The sequence below is a fragment of the Typopeltis vanoorti genome, chromosome 3, assembly GCF_054136105.1.
Source record: "Typopeltis vanoorti isolate ZY-2024b chromosome 3, IOZ_Tvanoo_1.0, whole genome shotgun sequence".
Classification (NCBI taxonomy): Eukaryota; Metazoa; Arthropoda; class Arachnida; order Uropygi; family Thelyphonidae; genus Typopeltis; species Typopeltis vanoorti.
The window spans coordinates 57,396,659-57,418,083 of record NC_143551.1 but is presented as its reverse complement, the minus strand read 5'-3'; the positions used below and the strand labels follow the sequence as shown (position 1 = coordinate 57,418,083).

The 21,425-nt window shown below is 36.5% G+C and overlaps 1 protein-coding gene across 6 annotated transcripts in view; it reads right to left on the bottom strand.

Annotated features, from left to right (window-relative positions):
- LOC150108172 (uncharacterized) overlaps window positions 1-21,425 on the bottom strand; it is a 318,721-nt gene that overhangs the window by 182,124 nt on the left and 115,172 nt on the right. For all 6 annotated transcript variants that reach the window (XM_090390632.1, XM_090390635.1, XM_090390634.1 and 3 more), the window contains one exon: window positions 12,070-12,207. In XM_090390632.1, the coding sequence (XP_090246758.1) occupies window positions 12,070-12,207 (138 nt within the window). The remainder of the gene's footprint in view (window positions 1-12,069; window positions 12,208-21,425) is intronic.

Here is a 21,425-nt window from a genome sequence, read left to right as displayed (position 1 = left end):
TTTGGGTGAACAGACGCAATTAGTGCAACCATTTCATCTGCCTTATTTCTTATACTTCTAGAATTGGTATACAAACACAACAGCTCATTTCTGGATCTACAGCTAGTTCTACTGATACCACTCACTCAATGTGATCTCTCCATGCTAGACTGGGGCCATTTCCCTTTCTGCTTCTTCATTTTAGAACCCTTTTCAATTCCAACTGTTTCCTCTTGATCGCTGGTCATCCCATTCCTTTCCTGCCTACACATGCTCTCACCTCCTCTTGGAGCATCTGCCTTTCTCACGCTGTGTACCCCTGTCCACCCTGAGCCTTCCCGTTTCCCTGCTCCTCTTGCACACCCATTCTCTCATTTTCTATACTCATACTACTCACTTCCCCATTCATATCCACTTTTTCAATCTCTCCTGCTCTTCCACATCACTCCCCTCTTGATCTGAGGGGAGTGATGTGGAAGTCTATTCACTTCTCCACCTTCCAGCAGCAGCAGTCTCTCCAAGCGACTCACACCATGACCACTCAAATGTAGTCCATCACTCCCATACAGCTCACTTGGTCCCTCAAACTCATTCCACACATTAACAAACTGTACTCCCATCTCCTCACACATTCCAGCCAGCATATCATTCATAATCCTTGCTCTCCGCCTCATTTCACCACAGTCATACCTAGGCAACACACTGACTACCCTTCCTGTCACATTATTCTCTTTTATCCTTCCAAGCAGCCTCCTGATATACATTTTGATACGCTCTTTGTCCTCTCTCAAATCATTTGTACCAATTAATACTATTAACTCTTTTGCTCGCTCCCGCCTCATATCCAATGCTTCAATCACTCTACTCATTTTACTGCCTGGAAAACATACCTTGTGCATTCTATCCTCTAGCACACCTTTAATAATGGAGTCGCCATACAATGCCACTTGCTCATCTTTCATTAACTCTTTCCTGCCATCATGATTTATTTTAATAGTTTTGACTGGAATTCTCTTAATTTCATTCCGCATCCATTTCATTTCTTGCCTCATCCAATCCAATTCAACTTCCAAATCTCGTGACACATTCTCTCTATCATTCAATCTTTCTAACTCTCGACCCCCTCTTCTCACTTTTACTCTCATTCATCCTTCTTTGTTTCCGTACTTTCGGTCCAATATACGTCCAACTTTCGCTATCATTCTTCTCACTTTCACTCTCATTTATCTTTCTTTGTTTCCATACTTTCAGTCCAACATGTGTCCAACTTTTGCCATCATTCATTCTTTTTTTGCTATTATTCATTCTTTCAAATTTTGTCACTTTCAATTTCTGCATCACGCTATTTCTAATTTCATTCGTTCTCTCAATTTCTTTTCCTTCTGCCACGCTCTCCTCACTTTCGTCCCTTTTAACATCTGTTACGGTTTTCAAATCGCTCTTTTTCTTTTTTACTGATTTTTTAACATTTTTTTGCCTCTCTTTCAAACGTGCACTCATGTTCCCCGCAACATTCTCATTACTAACACTTTCTGTCATCAATTTCATATTTGCATTCATCAGTTTCTCGTTCAGGTCACACTTCGCACACACCCTTCTTCCATCTGCGCTAAACATCCACAAATCATTTATGTAATCGAAAGAATACATATAACAGACCCCACACTTAACAAAACGAACTGAAATCTAAATTAAAATCATGGAATGACAATGCCGCCACCATTTTTTTTTCCCCTGCAATTACTAGGTCTAATAATAACGATTTCTTAATTAAGTTTAAGCAAGAAAAATCCCCCACACTCATATCTATAAGATAGATATAAAATCAGAAATGAAGAAATACAGCTAAAACAAAATTTTTAGATATTGGAGAAAACATACTTTGAAAGAAATGGACGGGACACATCCAAGGACAACAGATGGACAAAAGTTTTATTGGAGTGGCAGCCATATGAAGGTAAAAGATCAGCTGGAAGACCTGAAAGAAATGGTCAGATGATATAAGAAACACAATTGGAATTCTTTGGCACCAACAAGCTCAGGATAGAAATAGATGGAGAGAAACCTATAGCCAGAAGTGACTATAAAAAGGGTTAAAAGAAGAGTAAGAGAAAATGAATAGGTTTATATGAATTAGGAGAGAATTAGTCAAAACACTCAAATAGTTGTATACAAGTGTTCAAACCAATTTTAACTTGTGGATCTGAGAGCTGTGTTAGAAATAAAACACCATGATCAAAGACTGGGGATCACAGATAGCATTCTGAGAAAGATTAGTGGAGTGAACAGATGGCATCAATGACAATATCATATTAAAAATTAGGATATTAGGAAAGAATCTGACATTATTAGTATTCAGGAATATGTTAGCAGAAGTGGTATTGTGATATTGTCACTTAAACAGAAAGGGAGAGGAAAAGTTAGCAAAACAAGTGTTCTGTCGTGAAGTGACTTCATGTGCAAACTTTATTTGCTTACATTTGGATAACAATATAATTTATTGGCATCTTTAATTTATAGTATAACCAAATGAAAAAACTTGCAACATAAAATCACTAATAGTCCTGGGCAGCTATTCTGTGATTGGCTACATGTGGAGACTAGCTGACCACCGGACTCCAAAAGTTAGTTAGGGATTAATGGGTGTTCCAACCCTTGGATTTATCATCATAATAAAATTACTGACATGTATGCTCAGTGGGTGTACAGGATGTTATGATAGTACTATGTGAAAAGTTGCATCATTACAAACTTCCTATCGACAATTTTCCTCAAAATTAATTTATCTGTCAAGACTCCAATATTATCACATCTTATAACTCTCTTGTAAGACACTTTTTACTGTATCAATCCACCTAGACCTTGGTCTTCCTGTGGGTCTTTTTCCTACCATCCTGCATTATGGGAAGGGCCACTACCCTGACTGGTTTCAACCTTTATTTTGTTTACACTTGGATAAAGGAGATTAAACCAGAAATATAATTTCCTGGCATCCTTAATTTATAGTATAACCAAGTGAAAAAACTTTCAACATCTATCTCTAATCCAAAGTATTTTAATAATAAGGAAGTTTGTAATGATGCAACTTTTCACATAGTAATATCATAACATCCTGTACATCCCCTGAGCATACATGTCAGTAATTTGATTATGATGATAAATCCAAGGGTAGGAACACCCATCAATACCTTTTGACTATTTGTATATAGAAATTTAACTTCTACATTACTTCAAGCTTAGTATCACTTCTGCAAGGTCTGACTCCCACTGATGAGACCTCATAATGCAATGCACATATCTTTACAGACATGTGTAATGCTATGTATTATGGGAAGGACCACTACCTTGACTGGTTTCAACCTTTATTTTGCTTACACTTGGATAATGGATTAAACCAGGAATCTAATTTCCTGGCATCCTTAATTTATATTATAACTAAGTGAAGAAACTTTCAACATCTATCTCTAATCCAGAGTATAAATTATATATTTAATTTAATCCTTTATCCAAGTGCAAGAAAACAAAGTTTGCGCTTGAAGTATCTTCAGCACTGGGGCAACTCATGGCAAAGGTGGACTAAGTTCTCATCACTTTCCTTTAGTATCCCATAATGCAAAGCACATCTCCTTGTGGACATGTATACTGCTATGCATTATGGGAAGGATCACTACCCAGACCGGTTTCAACCTTTATTGAGGTCTCTTCAGTAGGAGCCAGACCCAGTGGTGATACCAAGGTTGATGCAATGCAGAACTCATATTTGCATATGCCAGTTGCCAACAGGTGTCGCACCTTATTATTAAATTACTCTGGATTAGAAAAGATGGAAGGTTTTTTCACTTGGTTAGACTATAAATTATATATTTAGTTTAATCCTTTATCCAAGTGTAAGCAAACAAAGTTTGCACTTGAAGTATCTTCAGGACTGGGGAAACTTGTGGCAAAGGTGGACTAAGTTCTCATCACTTTCCTTAGTATGGGAAATATAAGTTCTGCATTGCTTCAACCTTGGTATCACCTCTGGGTCTGTCTGGCTCCCACTGAAGAGACCTCAATATAGGTCGAAACTGGTCTGGGTAGTGACCCTTCCCATAATGCATAGCACTATACTTGTCCACAAGATGTACTTTGCATTATGGCATAGTAAGGAAAGTGATGAGAACTTAGTCCACCTTTGCCACGAGTTGCCCCAGTCCTGAAGATACTTCAGGTGCAAACTTTGTTTGCTTACACTTGTATAAAGGATTAAACTAAATATATAATTTATAGTCTAACCAAGTGAAAAAAAACTTCCAACATCTAATCCAGAGTATTTTAAAAATAAGGTGGGACACCTTTTGACTACTTGTATATAAAAATTTGACTTCTACATTACTTCAAACTTGGTATCATTTCTAGGTCTGGCTCCCACCGATGAGACCTCAAAAAAGTCGAAACCGGTATGGGTAGTGGCCCTTCCCATATTGCACAGTATTATACATGTATGTAAGATATGTGCATTTCATTATGGGATACTAAAGCAATTGATTTGAAGTCATTAGCCTCTATATACAAGTAGCCCAATCATGAAGTGACTTCATGTGCAGACTTTGTTTGCTTACACTTGGATAAAAGATTAAACCAGGAATTTAATTTCTTGGCATCTTTAATTTATTTTATTAGTGATTTTAATTGGCAACTAAGGAGGAGGGCATGGCAGATAACAACTGCCATTTCATGGTCCGTGACACCATATATTATTGTTTGAAATAGTGAGAGTTCTATGGTTGATTTGCTTCAGTTCACTGGATGAAAAACTGAGTTTTGGGGAGAGAAAACTCACTTGTTCATGCTAGAGATCAACTTGCCCAGGAATCATCTGAAAAAAGGCTTAAAAAAAGTTCTAGTTGGTGCCACCAGACTGAACTTATAAAGGTCTTTCTTTAGGTGGCTTTAGCACTATGGATGCAAATGCCATTTCGAGAGAGGTACATAAACTCCAGCAATAATAATAATAATAATGTATGTACATGCACATGAAAACTGAAAGGATAAATGAGAAATAATGAAGATTAATGATAAAACAGCACGTCAAATTGCATACATTTTAATACATGAAAGAAACACAAAGACCTATTACAGATCAGACAATACTGCAATTAATCCTTGCAACACCAAACTTGTAGGACCATGGGATTGATTTGTTATAGTGGATAGCTGCTGTAGTGAATTTCATTTAGAATAGCATTACACTGAGAGTCAACTCAGTGTAATGGACACTAAGTCCATTACACTGAGTTGACATATACAGTCAACTCAGACTAAATCAAACAACCAATAAATAAAATATTACAAAATTTAAAAATTTGTTCATAAAAAATTTTTGATGAAATATGAGCAATAATAATAATTATTATTATTATTACTATTATGATTATTATTATACCCTCCATGGCGGAATGAACCCCCCCATGATGAGTCAGCAGACTCATCATGGGAGGTTCATTCAACTGACAGCATATTTATCATACTGAATCTTAATATCCTTAACACCTTAATATCCTTGCATTAACAACACATTCTGGTAATGTGTTCCATTCACTGACAAACAATTCTCAATGTAAAAAAATCTATTCCTCACTCAGAAGTCATCCAGGGATGACTTCTGGGTTTTCCCCTCTTGCCTTCTACTTTTTTTTATTATCTTATCTGGATTAATCCAATAAAATCCTCTCACTAATTTAAATGTCTATATCACCTCTTTTCCTCCTATTCACTAAACTCTGCAATCCACATTTTTCAATCTCTCTCCATAGGCAGTATCATATCCAAAGTCCTGATACTGTCTTAGTCACTCACATCTGGACTTTCTCCAATATCTCCACATCACACTCAAAACCAAGTGACCAGATTTGAGCACAATAGTCTAAGCATGGTCTAACCCAGTAGCGTGCTCAGAGTTTAATCTTGGTGGGGGGGGGGGGGCGAGTTGAGTAGACAATTTGAGAATACACACTATGCATCACATACGACCTATGACTGAGCATCTGCAATGATTGCTAATTCACAAGTGGTATAGAAACAGAAGACACAACAAAACATAAATTTAAAAAAAAATGAATTTTATTAATTAGGAAAACATTTTTGGAAATTTTTCTAGTGTTTTTTTTCTTTTTTCTTTGGGGGGGCATGACTCTTCCCCCCTTCTAGATGTACCACTGGTCTGACCATTGCCTTATTCAGTGGCACAACCACTTCCTTATCCCTACATGTTAGAGTACTTCTTATCATAGCAGCACTAGTAACATGTCCTCTAAACTTCAGTCTACTCTCAACCATCCCTCCCAGATTTCTAATCTCATCTACTTCCTGCAGTACAGCACTGTCGATATAGTACACAGCCTTATATTTCTGCACTCCAAAATGCAACACCTTGCACTTATTGATATTAAAAACTACAACCTCATTCCTTTGTCTACATCAAAAGTCTATTCAAATCTTCCTGGAAAGGAAGCATCATCAGCAAGCAACTGAAGATCCTTAGTCAGTCCACATGATGTGTGGTTTACAAACAAATTAAACAGCAGGGGGTCCAAGAACAGAATCCTGGGGCACTACACTGGTTACCCTCCTTTTTTTGAGACACTGCTCCATCATACACAACTTGCTAGTATCATTGAGGGAGCCAATTTTTGATCCATTTAAACAACATACTATCTATTCACTTCCTCTGCCTTGTACATCAACTTATCATGTGGTAATCTATGAAACGCTTTTGCAAAGTCCAACAATATTCTCCCTTATCTAACACATCCATTATCCTATCATAAAATGCACGTAAATTGCTAAAACAGGACCTACTCTTTACAAATCCATGCTGATCATCATAAAGAATGCTATGTCCATTATTATTATATTATAGTACTATTACAACAAAATAATACTTATTGAGCTGTTAGATGCCCAATAATTTCAGATGCTATATTTTATGAAAAAATAATTATAGGAAATTATGAAAGACCTAGTTACAGAAGATTTTGATGAAATTTTTCTTAACAGATTCCTGAATTAATCATTTTTTGGCACAGTTATATAGGTATTCTTCTGAGAAGAAATTCAACTTAAAAATCGGCTGCAGAATAGACATGATATTCATTCAGTAACATCAGTTAGAATTGAGACCAGTAATACATGCTAGTTAGAATTAAAACGAGAGAGAGAGAGAGAGAGAGAGAGAGAGCATCAGTTATCTTTCATATTCTTGTTGCTTTCTTAACTTGTACAGCAGCAGAAATGTCTCAGCAGCTGCTGATACAAAGGGTAAATTTTGCCTACCGTTTTCCAAAAAAATGCTTCTTGGGCACGTCTATCAGTCCATCTAGAGTGGGATGTCCTCTGGATCTTCACTCTTTGGGTCCTCTGTGACTTCCTTTTCTCTCCCATTCTGTATAAGTGACCATACTACCTTAGATTAGCTCTGTTCACACACACATTCTTTAATGATAAAAATGCCAAGTTCCTTTCTAATATCATTTTTAATATTATTTTACCACTGATATCATCTATTCACCTCCCTACTTTTCCCCAGCACTCTTATATCCATGGTTTTCCAGTCTTTGATTATCGTTTTATGGATTACAACATATTCAACAGCACTCTATAACAGTGAAATTTGCCCCAAGAGCACATGATTTTAACATAATTGTACATACTGAATAATTAAAGGATATTGCTCCTCACTCATTATTTTCTTGAGAAAGTAGCTTTTCAGAAAAATTCAATAGCATTTAGTCATGTTGAGTCAGTTCAAGATTAATGCTCTCCAGGGTATACAGATGTACAAAGCTATTGAATCATGTCATGTAGCACACACGTTGCTGTCACTTTCCTAGTAAAATAACTGTTTATATGAGGTGTGACTGCACTACTACCATGAAAGGCAAGAATAGGCAGATATGTGGCTATCTCTCTGAACACAATATCTAGCTTTGCATCTATATGCTTTAATCTATAAAGGTACCTGTGCCATGACTATAAACAACAAATTACACGATAACCACAGTAATTAACTTTAATGCGATGAAAGTACAGATTTTTTTACTGAAAATAACAGTACATCATCAGCGCGTAGAAACAAGCAAATCAAAGAAACAGGAATACAAAGTACATACAGTAGTCGGTGGTTTACTAATTAAAAACTGTTGCTGCATGCTAGATACTTTGGCATTCGATTTCCCTTGATTAGTGAATGTAAATTTAAAATGTCTTTATGGAGTATATTTTGGTGTAGTTGTTACTTGTTGCACAAAAGGCAGACTGCAAAATTTTGACCACTGCCTGAAACTAAATATTTCATAGATTTTTTCACTTGGTGTAAATTATATTTGACAAGAAATTATATTCTTGGTTAATCCTTTATCTAAGTGTAAGCAAACAAAGTTTTTTCTATGTAAAGTAGCTGGTGGTGGTGGTGGGGGGGGACCTACTATCTCTCTATGAGTTCAGCAATCTAACTAACCTTCCATTGAAAAAGCCTGTATAAGGATTTCTCTAGTCATGAAGACAATTGAACTCGGGCCTTTTTCTCTCAAGAGCAACTGAACTACAGTGTTATAGCATTCAGGAATGTATGAGAAGAGCTAATCTCAGGTGGTATGCCACTTAAACAGAATGGGAGAGGAAAGATTATAAAAACAGGTGTTTGATGCCAGGAAAAAGATCAAAAGAGGAAGACCAATATCTAGGATTATTGATGCAGTAGGAAGACTGAAATATGAAATCTGGCAATGTTGAAGTCCTAACTGATAACAGATTAATTTGGAGAAAAAATGTTGATAGGAAGTTGGCACTAATGTAAACCTTTCACGTAGTATATCATAATATCCTGTATACACCTCCTCACTTCCTTGAGGGGGATTATTATTATTATTATTATTATTCGTGACATCTCCAAGGAGTCCGAAGATCCATCGCGAGAGGACACCCATGTACAACTCTCCATCTCCACCACTACACAGAACCTGTACTACCAATCACCTCCATCAATGCCATCTACTGCTCACAACCACCACCACCACAGCTAGTATTTTTTGTCTGTAAATTGCGTGTGTTCTGAAGGGCCGATTTGTCTGTATGCGGGATGAAAAAACCCGAGTTTCCGGGAGAAAAAAACCCTGATTTATACAGTAACACTATCTTCTCTTCTTTCCACTCCTCAGCACCTTTTTAATTGTGTGATGCTTATTGATTTAGTCAAAGATTCCTTTCAGTTCCCTCATACATCTCTTTAATTCAATGGTGATGCATACATACAGTGCCATTAACAACATCATGTTTATGCTTAGTAACATCATGTTTGATATGTTTATTTAATGCTGTAAACATTCATATTCCAGTCTCTTTTACTTTATTATTATTATTATTTCTATAATATGAGCACTTCCATGGAGTCTGAAGACTCATTGCAGGAGATCCAATCTATCCACACAATCTATCATACCTCTCCTTGAATCCATTAACAGACAAACCACTCACAACTGACTCTGACCATTCCACTCATTCACAACTCACCAAGCAAAAAATCTAGTCCTTACACCCCTACTAACCACACTTTTATTCAACTTCCAGGGATGACCCCTTGTTTTGACCCCTCTAGCCAAGTGCTGAAAAAACATTTCCTCTGCATCTATCCTATAAAACCCTTTAAGCAATTTAAATGTTTCTATCATATCCCTTCTGTTTCTCCTATCAACCACCTTCTGCAATCCACATACATTCAATCTATCCTCATAGGGAACATTTCACAGGCCACTCACCTCTGAATCCTCTCCACTGCTTCCTCATCCCCAAGTCTTGATGTCTTTTCATTTCCACTGAATATTTCTGAAATCTTCTTGCTTATTGTCACCATCTTCAACACCAAAGCTAGCTATTCTTCTATTCTCTTATAATGGCTTTTCAGCTAAAGTTGAGTTAGCCAGCCTCATATGGTGGTGGAAGATTTTCCTCACAGAAACTTTGATTTTTCATTTTGCAAAACAGACAAACTGGCCATAAGAACACATACATACAATTGACAGGCATAATACACTAGCTCATAGTTATAATTGCTCCAGCCATGCAAAATAAGAAATCTTCTATCTCATTCTTTCTTATATTAGTCATGCAACTACTGGACTTTTTAAGAATTTGGTTAGTTTGCTTTGTTAATTTTCTTTCATATACCATTTCTTCTTCCCTATCATGTTAATCTCCACATCTTCATTTTATAACCCTCATGTTTCTACTTATACTCTTTAATATCATCATCTGCAGTTCCAGCCTAATTTTATTATTATTACATTTTTTAAACAATCTGAAACCAATTTCCATTGCTACTATCTTCACACCCAGGTCTTCATATCACAAGTTTCCATACTGTTGTAGTTCCAATGGAATAAGCAAAGCAGGATTTAGTGATAACCTCTCTGGAGGTGATACCTCTCGAACGAAGTATCTGTGTTGCCTCTAAAGTGGCCAAGTGGCATGGGGAAGGTGATATTCAGTATAGACAATTATGTCTGTTAACTGGGCCAGTGGAGTAATGGATGATCTGTGTGACTACAGATCAGAAGATTCTAGGGTCAAATCCTGGCTGGCTCATATGCCTACCTTTTTATTTTTGCCTGAAAGTGTGGTGAGCACAGAAACTTTGAATAGGTTTAAGGCATGGTTCAGTGATCTTTTTGCACGATAGAGTATAGACCTCCTGTAATGAGTCCTTTGATTCCATGGAGGTCAGATGTTAATAAACTGTGTATGTTCAGCAGCAGGGCTGACTGTTTTGCAGGATGAAGAACCAGTTTCCAGCAAGAAAAGTCCTGCCACTTCCACAAGAGACAGGCTAACTCATCTAAGGTTAAAAATATCTTATAAAAGCTCTTTTCATCCTAGATAGGATGAAAACAAGATCTTTCCAACCAAAGGGCAAATTCCTTACAATTCATTAAATATTAGAGATACAGTGAGAGTTCTTAGAAAAATTAAGGGAGTGAACTGATGGCATCCATGACAGAATTATATTAAAAATGAAGATATTTGTAAAGAATGTGACGTATTTTTATTTATTATGCAATAGTCCAAGAACTCATCATAAGAAGGCATCCTGCTCTTCACGACTCACTATCTATACTATCTAATCTTCTGTCTACACATACACCCACTGTTGCTTGTATACTCTGGCAATAGAAACTATCAGATATCATCTCCTGAGTGTTCAGCCTAAATTCAAAATTCAATTAACTCCACTACATGCTCATTAATGATCCCTGAGTAAGTCCTGAGTTCAGTTCTGTATTAATACCAAATAAAGCTTAAAAAAAATACATATGCACTAGTTACATCCTCTACATAAACAAATTCAGCTATATGTCGATAAAAATTCATTTAAAAGACTAATATACATATATCTAGATATATATGTGTGTGTGTATTTCTAAATTATATACTCAATATATTTCTCAATTTACAGACTGTATCTGTTCATAATATGTACTAAAAAGTGAACTAGCAGTACATGTATACATAAAATCATTCCATTGAGAAATGACAACTTGTAAATAGCAATCTCTCAATTATCCAATCGTGGTATGAAATCAATTTGCTGATTGGTTAAATGAAGGTAGCATTAACTGAAGTTGGGGTTATATAGTACTTCCCGAAGTCAGATGACATGCTGGCCCATTCAAAGATATTAACTGAGAGTTTGGTTATTTGAAGGTTGGATAAGTGAAAGAACACTGTAAAATGTAAAATTTATTTTTAGATTAATTTTATAAAATTATATGAAAATTTAAAACTTATACAGTATGAAATTCTTTTTTTTTTTTAAATTCAGAATCTCAGACAGACTTCTCATTGTCTTAATGGCTAATACTATTTTTAGATAACAATGGAGACCACAGAAAAGTGAGCAAAAAGTAGCAATTTGAATAATTACACTATACATGTAATTACACAGACATTTGACAAGCAACCTGTGTAATTTGTCTGTTTATAATAGAACTTTTCTCTCTCTCTCTATATATATATTTGTGTGTGTGTATTTACATACTTATAAAATTATCAGCTTACCGTAAAGGTTCTGCCTCACATTTATCACTCATAAGTAGTTTTTTCGTTTTGTTGGCCCTGGGGCATCCAGAAAGGCTGCGATGAGATGAATAATTACCGGTAATATGTCCTGTGCCATCACAACCAGGTGTAGGACATCTAAAAAGGGCAAAGAATTAAAAAAAAAAAATGTTAAATAGTTTATGATGGATAGTCCAATAATTTGTAGTCTTAGGGATGTCAGATGGAGAAATGTGTACGCATTGGACACTATGCTGTTATTGACTAACCAGAAAATTACAGAAAAAATTGACAGTTGGTTTAGAAATTTCTGGCTGCAAAAATTATCCTTCTGATGTTCTGCTGTTTGGCCGTCAAACTTTTTTTTTTCATACACAGGCCACATGATAATATTAAATATAGAAATATATTTTGGTTATAATGTAAGTAATATTTCATTATTACAATGGGCTTTTGGTTGTTTGTAATACGCTGCATAAATATGTTTCATTTTTCAGTATGGATGAACAACAATACAAGAGCAGTGGAAATATTTACATATTTTCATGATGACCAGCCATAAGAGGGAAACGAGAAAACTAGTAAATTTTTTTGCATTGAATGCCACTGTTTATACACTTCTCTAGTAGCCACTGTAAAAATTTGTTTACAAGTAACTCACATTGTATGCATTTTTTTTGCTGGCCTGGTTGGCCAAGTGGTTAGTGTATCTGCTCTCCAGCCAAAAGGCTGTGGGTTCGAATCCTGCCATGGGCATGGATGTTTATGATTGTCTGGGAAAATACTAGTAATGGCAGTGGTGGATTAAGTGGTGGAGACTGAACTGTCGAGAAAGTGCCCTCCCTCGATGAGTCTATGGACTCCCTGGAGGTGTCATGTAATAATAATAATAATAAATTTCTATGCTAAATTTTTTGACAAACTCTATACAAAATAATGTACTCTATTGTCGGGAAATTGTCTCAGTTAATCCCATTTGTGACCAGTCATGTTCAATAGATTACACTATGTTTATATTTTCTCCAGTGAAGCATTCTTTTCTTCATAGAGTGTGCAGTTGAAAGAGCTATGTGAACATGCAGTACAATACACTTTAATAACATATAAAATTAAAAGTCAAAAGTCATTTAAAAAACCAATAAAATTAAAAGGTTACATCCATATTGGTCAGGTAGTTCATAGGTTCGGGTGTAGCACTTAAAAAGTCCAATTTGTCTCCTGAATATGCTCTGAGATAACACTGAATCACAATATGGTTCACAGTTTGTCTCTGAGCTTCACAATCACAATGCAGGGATGGTCGTTTACCCCATTTAAAAAGCATGTCCGCACATACCCCATGACCATTTCGTATTCTATTAAGCTGAGTCCAGGATTTTTGTGGGAGGTGTGAGCAAGCATCAAAACTTTCTTGTAATTCATTGAGAGAAAATTTTGTGATGTCATCTGTATGGCTCCCACTGTTCTTGCCACTTTTGCTTCAAGTCAAAGTTAGAATGTAGTAGTAGTTGGGCTAATTGTAGTGGTGGATGTCTTGATCTCAATCATCGTACACTTAAGTCTGGGAGATCTAAACGTATTGGTAGGGCTGTGTTCTCCAAGATTTTCTTATACTCCTGTAAGAGAGCCTTAGTCCTGCGCAGATTCGGTGGAACAATGTTACTAAGAACTGGAAGCCAGTGTGTGGGCATTGATTTAATTGTGCCAGAAATCAGTTTCATTGTATTATTTAGTTGGCTATCAACAAGTTTAACATGTGTGCTATTTAGCCACACTGGTGAGCAATATTCGGCAACAGAGAAAACTAGACCAAGAGCAGTAATCCGCAGATTATCAGTTGTTGCTCCCCATGTCGTGCCTATTAGTTTTTGTATTATGTTGTTACGGGTTCTTAACTTAGCAGAAACGTTTGTTAGGTGTTGCTTGTAAGAGAGCGTGCGGTCCAGGGTAACGCCCAAGTACTTTGGAAACTTATTGTGTCGTAGTAAACATCTTTCAAAGAAGATATGTAAAGTGACATCTGCCATGTGATTATTAAGGTGAAAGCTTGATACTTCTGTTTTGTCTGGATTGAGCTGGACCCCCCTATTTTTTATAATATTCACCTATTCACCTATAATACTCACTTACAAAAGACCTGAAAACAAAAGTTTTCCGGTCTTTTGTAAGTACGTCTTCAGCCTGGCTCGTGGTTTTGTGTCAAATGGCAATTACAGTGTCATCAGCATAACAGAACTTGCGTGAGATGGTAGCAGGCAAGTCATATGTGTATAGGTTATAAAGTAAGGGTGCCAATACTGACCCTTGTGGAAGACCATTATTAAGTTTTCGTTGTCGGGACATTTTATTTCCTAATATAACTTGAAAGAAATGTTCAGTGAGCATGGAGGAAATTAAGTGTGCAGTCTGTTTACATGGGACAATGCTAAGAAATTTGTATATAAGACCTTCACGCTATACTGTATCATAGGCTGCTGTTAGGTCCAAGAAGACAGCTGATGTTTTATCTTGCTTCTGAAATCCAGCTTCTATGTATGATGTTAAAGTGAGCAATTGATCACAGCAACCACGTTTTTCTCTAAAACCAGCTTGCTCAATCGGGACATGCTGCATAATTGGTGTGGACAATCTGTTGTACAGAAGGCGCTCTAACATTTTATAGGTGCAACTCAATAAAGCAATAGGTCTGTAACTTTTTGCCTCCTGTGGTGGTTTTCCAGGTTTAAGAATAGCAACTATTTTTGACTTCTTAAACTGGCTAGGTAGTTGGCCAGTCAATAATATATCAGAAAAGAATTCACAGAGCCATTTTATAGTATTTGGCCCACTATTAATCCGAAATTCAGGATGGACACCGTCGAAGCCTGGGGCCTTGCCTGCTTTGATATCTTTTATGACGACTTTTACTTCATCTATAGTGAAGATTGAGGCATATTGTGAGAAAGCAGGAGCATTTATTTTTAAAGCTCTAAGTTCTTTCTTAACTTTCTTGGTCCCTAGGTGCCCTTGATATATTAACGATTTGATTAGCTATTTTCTCAGGGGAGAAAATTGTGCTTTTTCTTTTAGCTGGATTAGTTGTGGATAGTTGTTGGAGAAGATTCCAAGCTTTTCTACTTGATCGTTTGAAGTCAAGGTTTTCAACCATATCAATCCATTTTGTTTTTCAAGATGAGTTCAGGCTATGTAGTAATTCATCTGCTATTTCAGGATCTTCACTTTTCAGGAACCCTCTATAGAGATGTTCACTCTCTTCATTCCATCCGGGGACATAATCTTTTCTGTAACCTCTAGGGATATATTTTTTCGCAGTTCATATGATTGCTCCTACAAATTTCTTGTACTCTGCAACTCTAGCAGGTATCCACCGAACACATTTATCCAATTCATTCGCAAAATTTCTCCAATTTGCTTTTTTAAAATTCCAACGCGGTTGTGGAAAGGATCTTGCTATAGGTAGTGTCATGCCAATTTCCAGTAACACCGGTCGATGTTGACTGTGTGGGAAGTTAGAAAGTACATATCGTTTTGCTGGTAATGTTTGCCCTTCTGTGTTTATTGAAACAAAACATAAGTCTGGATTAGACTCTGTTTGCCATGCTGATGATCTAAAGGGGTTTCTATCTTTGGCATCAAATACAAGGTGTATATTATTTATTTCTGCCCATTGAATGAGGGTAGTCCCGCAGTCGTTGTTATCACGGTACTTCCATTCTTCATGATGACTATTAAAATCACCAATCCATACTGTTGGATGTTGATAAGTAGGTATCACATCTAGAGACCATGATGTTAAAGGAGGTTTATAGACATTGACTATTGTTATGTTGTGAATTTTCACACTCACAAGATGGGTATCGTTATCACATCTCGTTGTCAGGATAGAAGCATTTTCTATATCATCCTTGATATATGTTGCAATGCCATAATTCCGGTGGTATGTAGCACCAATCAGAGTGTAACCAGTTAATTTTCCTCTTCTATTAAGGTCGTCTTCATTTTCAGCATGTGTTTCTTGAAGAAGCACAACGTCAATGTTATTTTCTTGTACTATTTTGCAGAGATAGTCACATTTGCTCTGTTAATTCCCTCGATATTCAGTTGACACATCTTAAGGCTAAATCCCAGTTTTTTGTCAGCATCATCAATAAAATTAGAAAAATCAGTATTGTTTGACTGCATGCCTTAGCCAGGAGAACTAAGTAACTTTGACTGGCTGCCAAATCGCTCTAGCTCAATTAGCGTTACCCAGGGTGCACCACGAGGAGGTGAGCTAGATTACACCCCAGGTAACAAGTTATGAGTTCAATTTTGTAATATAATCAATAATTTAAATTTCCATGGAGAAAAAACAAAGCTACGCAATCCTAACAATGCAGAATTAAAAACTGCACTTTTTTTTGAGTTTTTCATTCAGAAGGGGGGGAGGGGAGGAATTCATATAGAAACACCTGTCAAAAAGTCAAAAGTGCCAAAACTGTGGTGTGAACGTCATAGCCTAAGTACTAATAATATATGGAAAGTTTGGATTCTGAAAGTGGTAATGAATGCACGTATGTGGATGGTGAGCATAGGAATGGAATGGCCAGGAATACATGAAGGGGAGGTGTTGGGTCTGGGAGGATACATGGGGAAGAAGATGAGTAGACAGGAGCAGGTGAAGAGTTAACAGATAGGGGACAGCATGAGGAGGACTGGTTATAGACTAAAAAATGAACTGTTATGTTTATTTATGAATGCCAGTAGTGTCAGGGAGATGAAATTGTTGCATTGATTGAGTTTATATGCCTGAAAATAGCTGGAATAAGTGAAACAAACATTGTTGGATGAGAATGACATCTTTATGGGAATAGAAATGGAGGGATATAGTGTTTTTTGTCAAGATAGGACAGGCAAGAAGGGAAGGGGAGGTGCTATTGATGATTGTCCATGCAAGGTTGAGGTACAAGGAGAAAAAAGTGGCGTGGTTTTGAATCAGTATGGTGTGAAGTGGAGTTGACAGAATGAGATATTTGGTGAGGTGTTGCTACAGGCCAGGGTTTGGCTTATAGTTTATTTGGCACAAAAACAACAAATGTCATACTGTGCCATAATAAAGGTTAGAGCTATACATAAACAGTTAAAGAAAATTGAAAACAATATGAATGTACAAAAATTAAGTTACACAACGCAGCATCTACATATAAACAAATTACTGCAGATGTCACAGCAACACACAAAGTCAAAAGTTACAGCAGTACATAAATAGTCAACAATGCAACATAATAAACAAAAAAACATGTATACAAAACCAAGCCAAGGAGTGCAGTATCTACATATAGATAAGATTGCAACGAATGTTATTACAGCAGTACATAAATAGTCAAAAAGGAATTATTATACAATATACATGCATAAGAATTAAGTTTAGCAACATGGTATCTATATATAAACAAAATTACTACAAGGTTACACAAATATACAAGATCAAAAGCCACAGCAATACATAATTAGTCAAAAAATAAACTAATAAATAATATATATGTACAAAAGTTAAGTTAAGCAATACAGTATCTACATATAAACAAAATTATAGTCAAATGTGTTTGCACAAATGAATTCTTTGTAAAAAATTAAAAACATCATGCAATTTGCCTGAGTCTGCTAACATCTGTCTGAATGTACATGGCTTGGCTAGATAGGTAAAAATTTCATTCCTCTCTCATGTAAAGTGCTGGCACTCTACTAGAATACTGTATATTACATTTTTCACACATAGGAGGGTCATCAGCCCTCAGTAAATAAGAGTGTGTAAGATGACTGTGATCTATGCAAAGCCTAGAAAGAACAGCTTCCTCTCTACTCTTTATATGTTGACTATAATGCTAATACTTAACTTCAGGCTTAATGTGATATACAGTCATCCCTCAACTCACGTCGGGGTTCCGTTCTATCAGGCAGGACATAAGTCAGTTCGGACGTAAGTTGATACATTAAATCAACAGAGTTATGGGGTTAGGGACTAAACAGTAATAAGTATAATAAATTAAAATGACAGTATACTGTCATTTTAATTTTTAAACCTTATCATAAAAATGTACTGTGCATTACTACCACTATAAAACAGGAGAATAATCACCCCAATCTTCCTCCACAATCACATCTTCATTACCTTCCCTATGTAAAGGACTAGGCTGCGGCTCTTCTCGTGTAACTTTTTTTTTTTTTTTTTGATGATGTGTGATGTGCTTTGCTTATTCCTCTTCTTCATCATAAATTTGTTTATAGCAAGCAAACACATCATGTACTTTCCTTTCTACTACTAAGTAGCATTCAACATTGGGGTCCATTTCTTCAACCATTTTGAGAACATTGCTAACTGCAGAAAACATTTCTGGAAGACCTGTCACTGTGAATTATTTAACTACCTCTCCTTGTTTCTCTTTTTCTTCTTCCTTTTCACGTTCTTCCTCTTCTGCAACACGTTGTACCTCCAGTTCGGCCAATTCTTTGTTGTCAACTCTTCAGGGGCACTTCCTATGAGTTGAACTATGTCATCATCATTCACTTCGAGATTCAGGTTGTTTGCTAGGCCCACTATTTCTTCACTCAGTTTACAAAGGACTTCATTTTTTTCAAAACTTCCAAACTCGTGCACAAACCTTTTTAATGTCTTTTCCCATATGCCACTCATACATTGAGAGATCACTTCATCCCAAACTACAGAAATATTTTTAATAGCATGATAAATATTGAATGCTTTCCAGAATTGCATGAGCGTCTGGTCGTTTCCTTCATCAGCAGAAATGGCTTGTGAAAAAGTTCTCCATAGATAATAAACTTTAAACACTACTAGAACTCCCTGATCCATTGGTTGGATCAATGAAGTATTGTTTGGAAGGAGAAACATGACCTTGAACTTGGTGAAGATCACCGATATAAGACGGATGACCTAGAGCATCATCTAGAATTAATAAAATTTTAAATTCTACTTTTTATTTCACACAATAGCTTTCCATTTCACTTGCATAACAGTTAATTAAGGCATCCGTAAACAATTATGAGTCATTCACGACTTCTTATATCTCCGCTGATAAACTGGAAGAGTATGCTTCCTAATGTTTTTGAAGGCTCGTGGATTCTCACTGTGCCATATCACGAATAGTTTCAGTTCATATCCAGCCACATTATCCCCCTAACAGAATCAGAACACGGTCTTTTAAGAGCTTTGAAACCAGGCATAGATTTTAGCTTTTTGTGGATGAATTGTCTGCTCGGGCATTTTTTTCCGAAACAAGGAGGTCTCATTCATATTAAATATTTGCTGTGGCAAATAATTTTCCTCCATAATAATGTTATCCAATTTCTCCAAAAATTCCTTGGCAGCCTTCTCATCGGAACTTGCAGATTCACCATACATTTTCACATTATGCAGTGCAAAATGCTGCTTGAATCTTATGAAGCAACCAGAAGAAGCATTGAATTCGTAGTCATAATTGGGTCCTGCTTTCTCCTTCAACATGTTGAAGAGACTTAGGGCCTTAGTAGTTATGGTCATAGTGCTAAGAGGTATGCACTTTTGGTTCAGGTCCGCTATGCATGATGGAAATATCTTTTCCACCCACTGATAGGACTTTGTTGTTGCTTCATTACTGTTGTTGAACTTGCAACTTCATTTAGATCAACTGTTTGCCTCTTTTTCTGTGATTCTTCACCAGGTTTTTAATTTGCACAAAATATTGCAAAATATTTAATGATAAATACACAAATAACATATTTTTCAAACACAAAATCAACAGAGGAACTGTTAAAACCAAGTGCCAACTGGCGAGGGAGGTTGCCGATGAATGCACTGTTGCCACTGCATTGTTGCTAAATAAAAACCTTTTTACTTTACGCTCGCTTGTGTCTTGTTTGAAAGTATATTTGAAAATGTTATTTATTCCATTATGGGATCATGGACGTATTTTTGAAAGGACATAACTCGAATGGATGTAAGTTGAGGGACGACTGTAATTTGTTTGTTAATGCTTCCTGACATTGAGCAATTAGCTTTAATCTTATAAACTGTCTGTCGTCTGTATGTGGTACTGTCAAACAGTATGTGGAGAAAGTATGAGGTGATTTAACAGCTACATCTGCAGCCTCGTTTCCCTTAATTCCAATGTGGCTGGGAATCCAGAACAACTGAACATCGAAATTAAGGATTTTCATTTTGTACAACAGGTGTAACACCTCATAAAACACTGGATGTGGATTATACATAGAAGAGGAGATAGCCTATAAAGAGCTCACTGAGTCTGTATAAATTATACACTTTTGGTAGGAGTTTTCTTTTATATGCACAATTGCAAGCTGAATGGCATGTAACTCTGTTGTATAATTGCTGCAATCAGGTGGGATCTGATTGGAGATAAAAACACAGCAGCAGAGCCAACAGAGGTATCAGTTCTCGAACTAGCAGTATAGATGGGCAAGAGAGTGTGCTGCTCTGCATGCATTAAACAATTGCAGGTAGATAGATGATGGAGTATGAGACTTCGGTAGCTGACAAAGCGAGATGTTGCAGAATGGAGTACAAATCTGCCATCGAGGGATGCTGTTATATTCAGTGTAGGCAATGCTATCGACACTCATACCAACAGCTTACACATTCTCTTTAACATGCATACCAAAAGGACGTATCGTAGTCTGAAGTGTGTGATAGTGAGCTTCCCAACACAGAGAAAAGAGATTAGTCCATGTAGGATAATCTGAGAGAGACTTTATCTTTAGGGCAAAATTAAGAAACAACTGTTTCCATTGAAGTGATAGAGCCAGTTCGTTTGCTTCAACATAAAGACTGAGTGGGTGATGTGCGAAAGGCATCAGTAACTATCCATATACCCTGATGGTGGATGGTATCCAACCATTGCAGGTTACTCTGTCTTGCAGAACCATAGACTTGAGACCTATAATCCAGCTTTGAACGTATATGTGTATGATAAAGATGGAGCAATGAAGATCGATCAGCACCCCACTAAACTTTTTTCAATACTCTCTTGCACTTTTCTCTTATAACTAATAATTAAGGAATTGACAGCGTACTAGGAATATTAATTAAATAAACTTTAATATATACTTTCCGATATTTCGGCAAACGTCACGTTGACATCTTCTTGGGAACTTAATACAAAGACAAGTGCACACAAGTACTACATAACAGCAAATGAGAACTGAAGCTAGAAAGCTAACGTTTTCCTAAAGTCCTGATGGTGCCCCCTGGCAGGCTATATTGGTAGTTCTTGGCCTTTGGGCTGAAGTTTTTCTGATAAATGTTTCCCAAATTTGGGGCAGTCTCATGCATCCAAATTTGTTGAGGTTCGGCATGTTCCTAA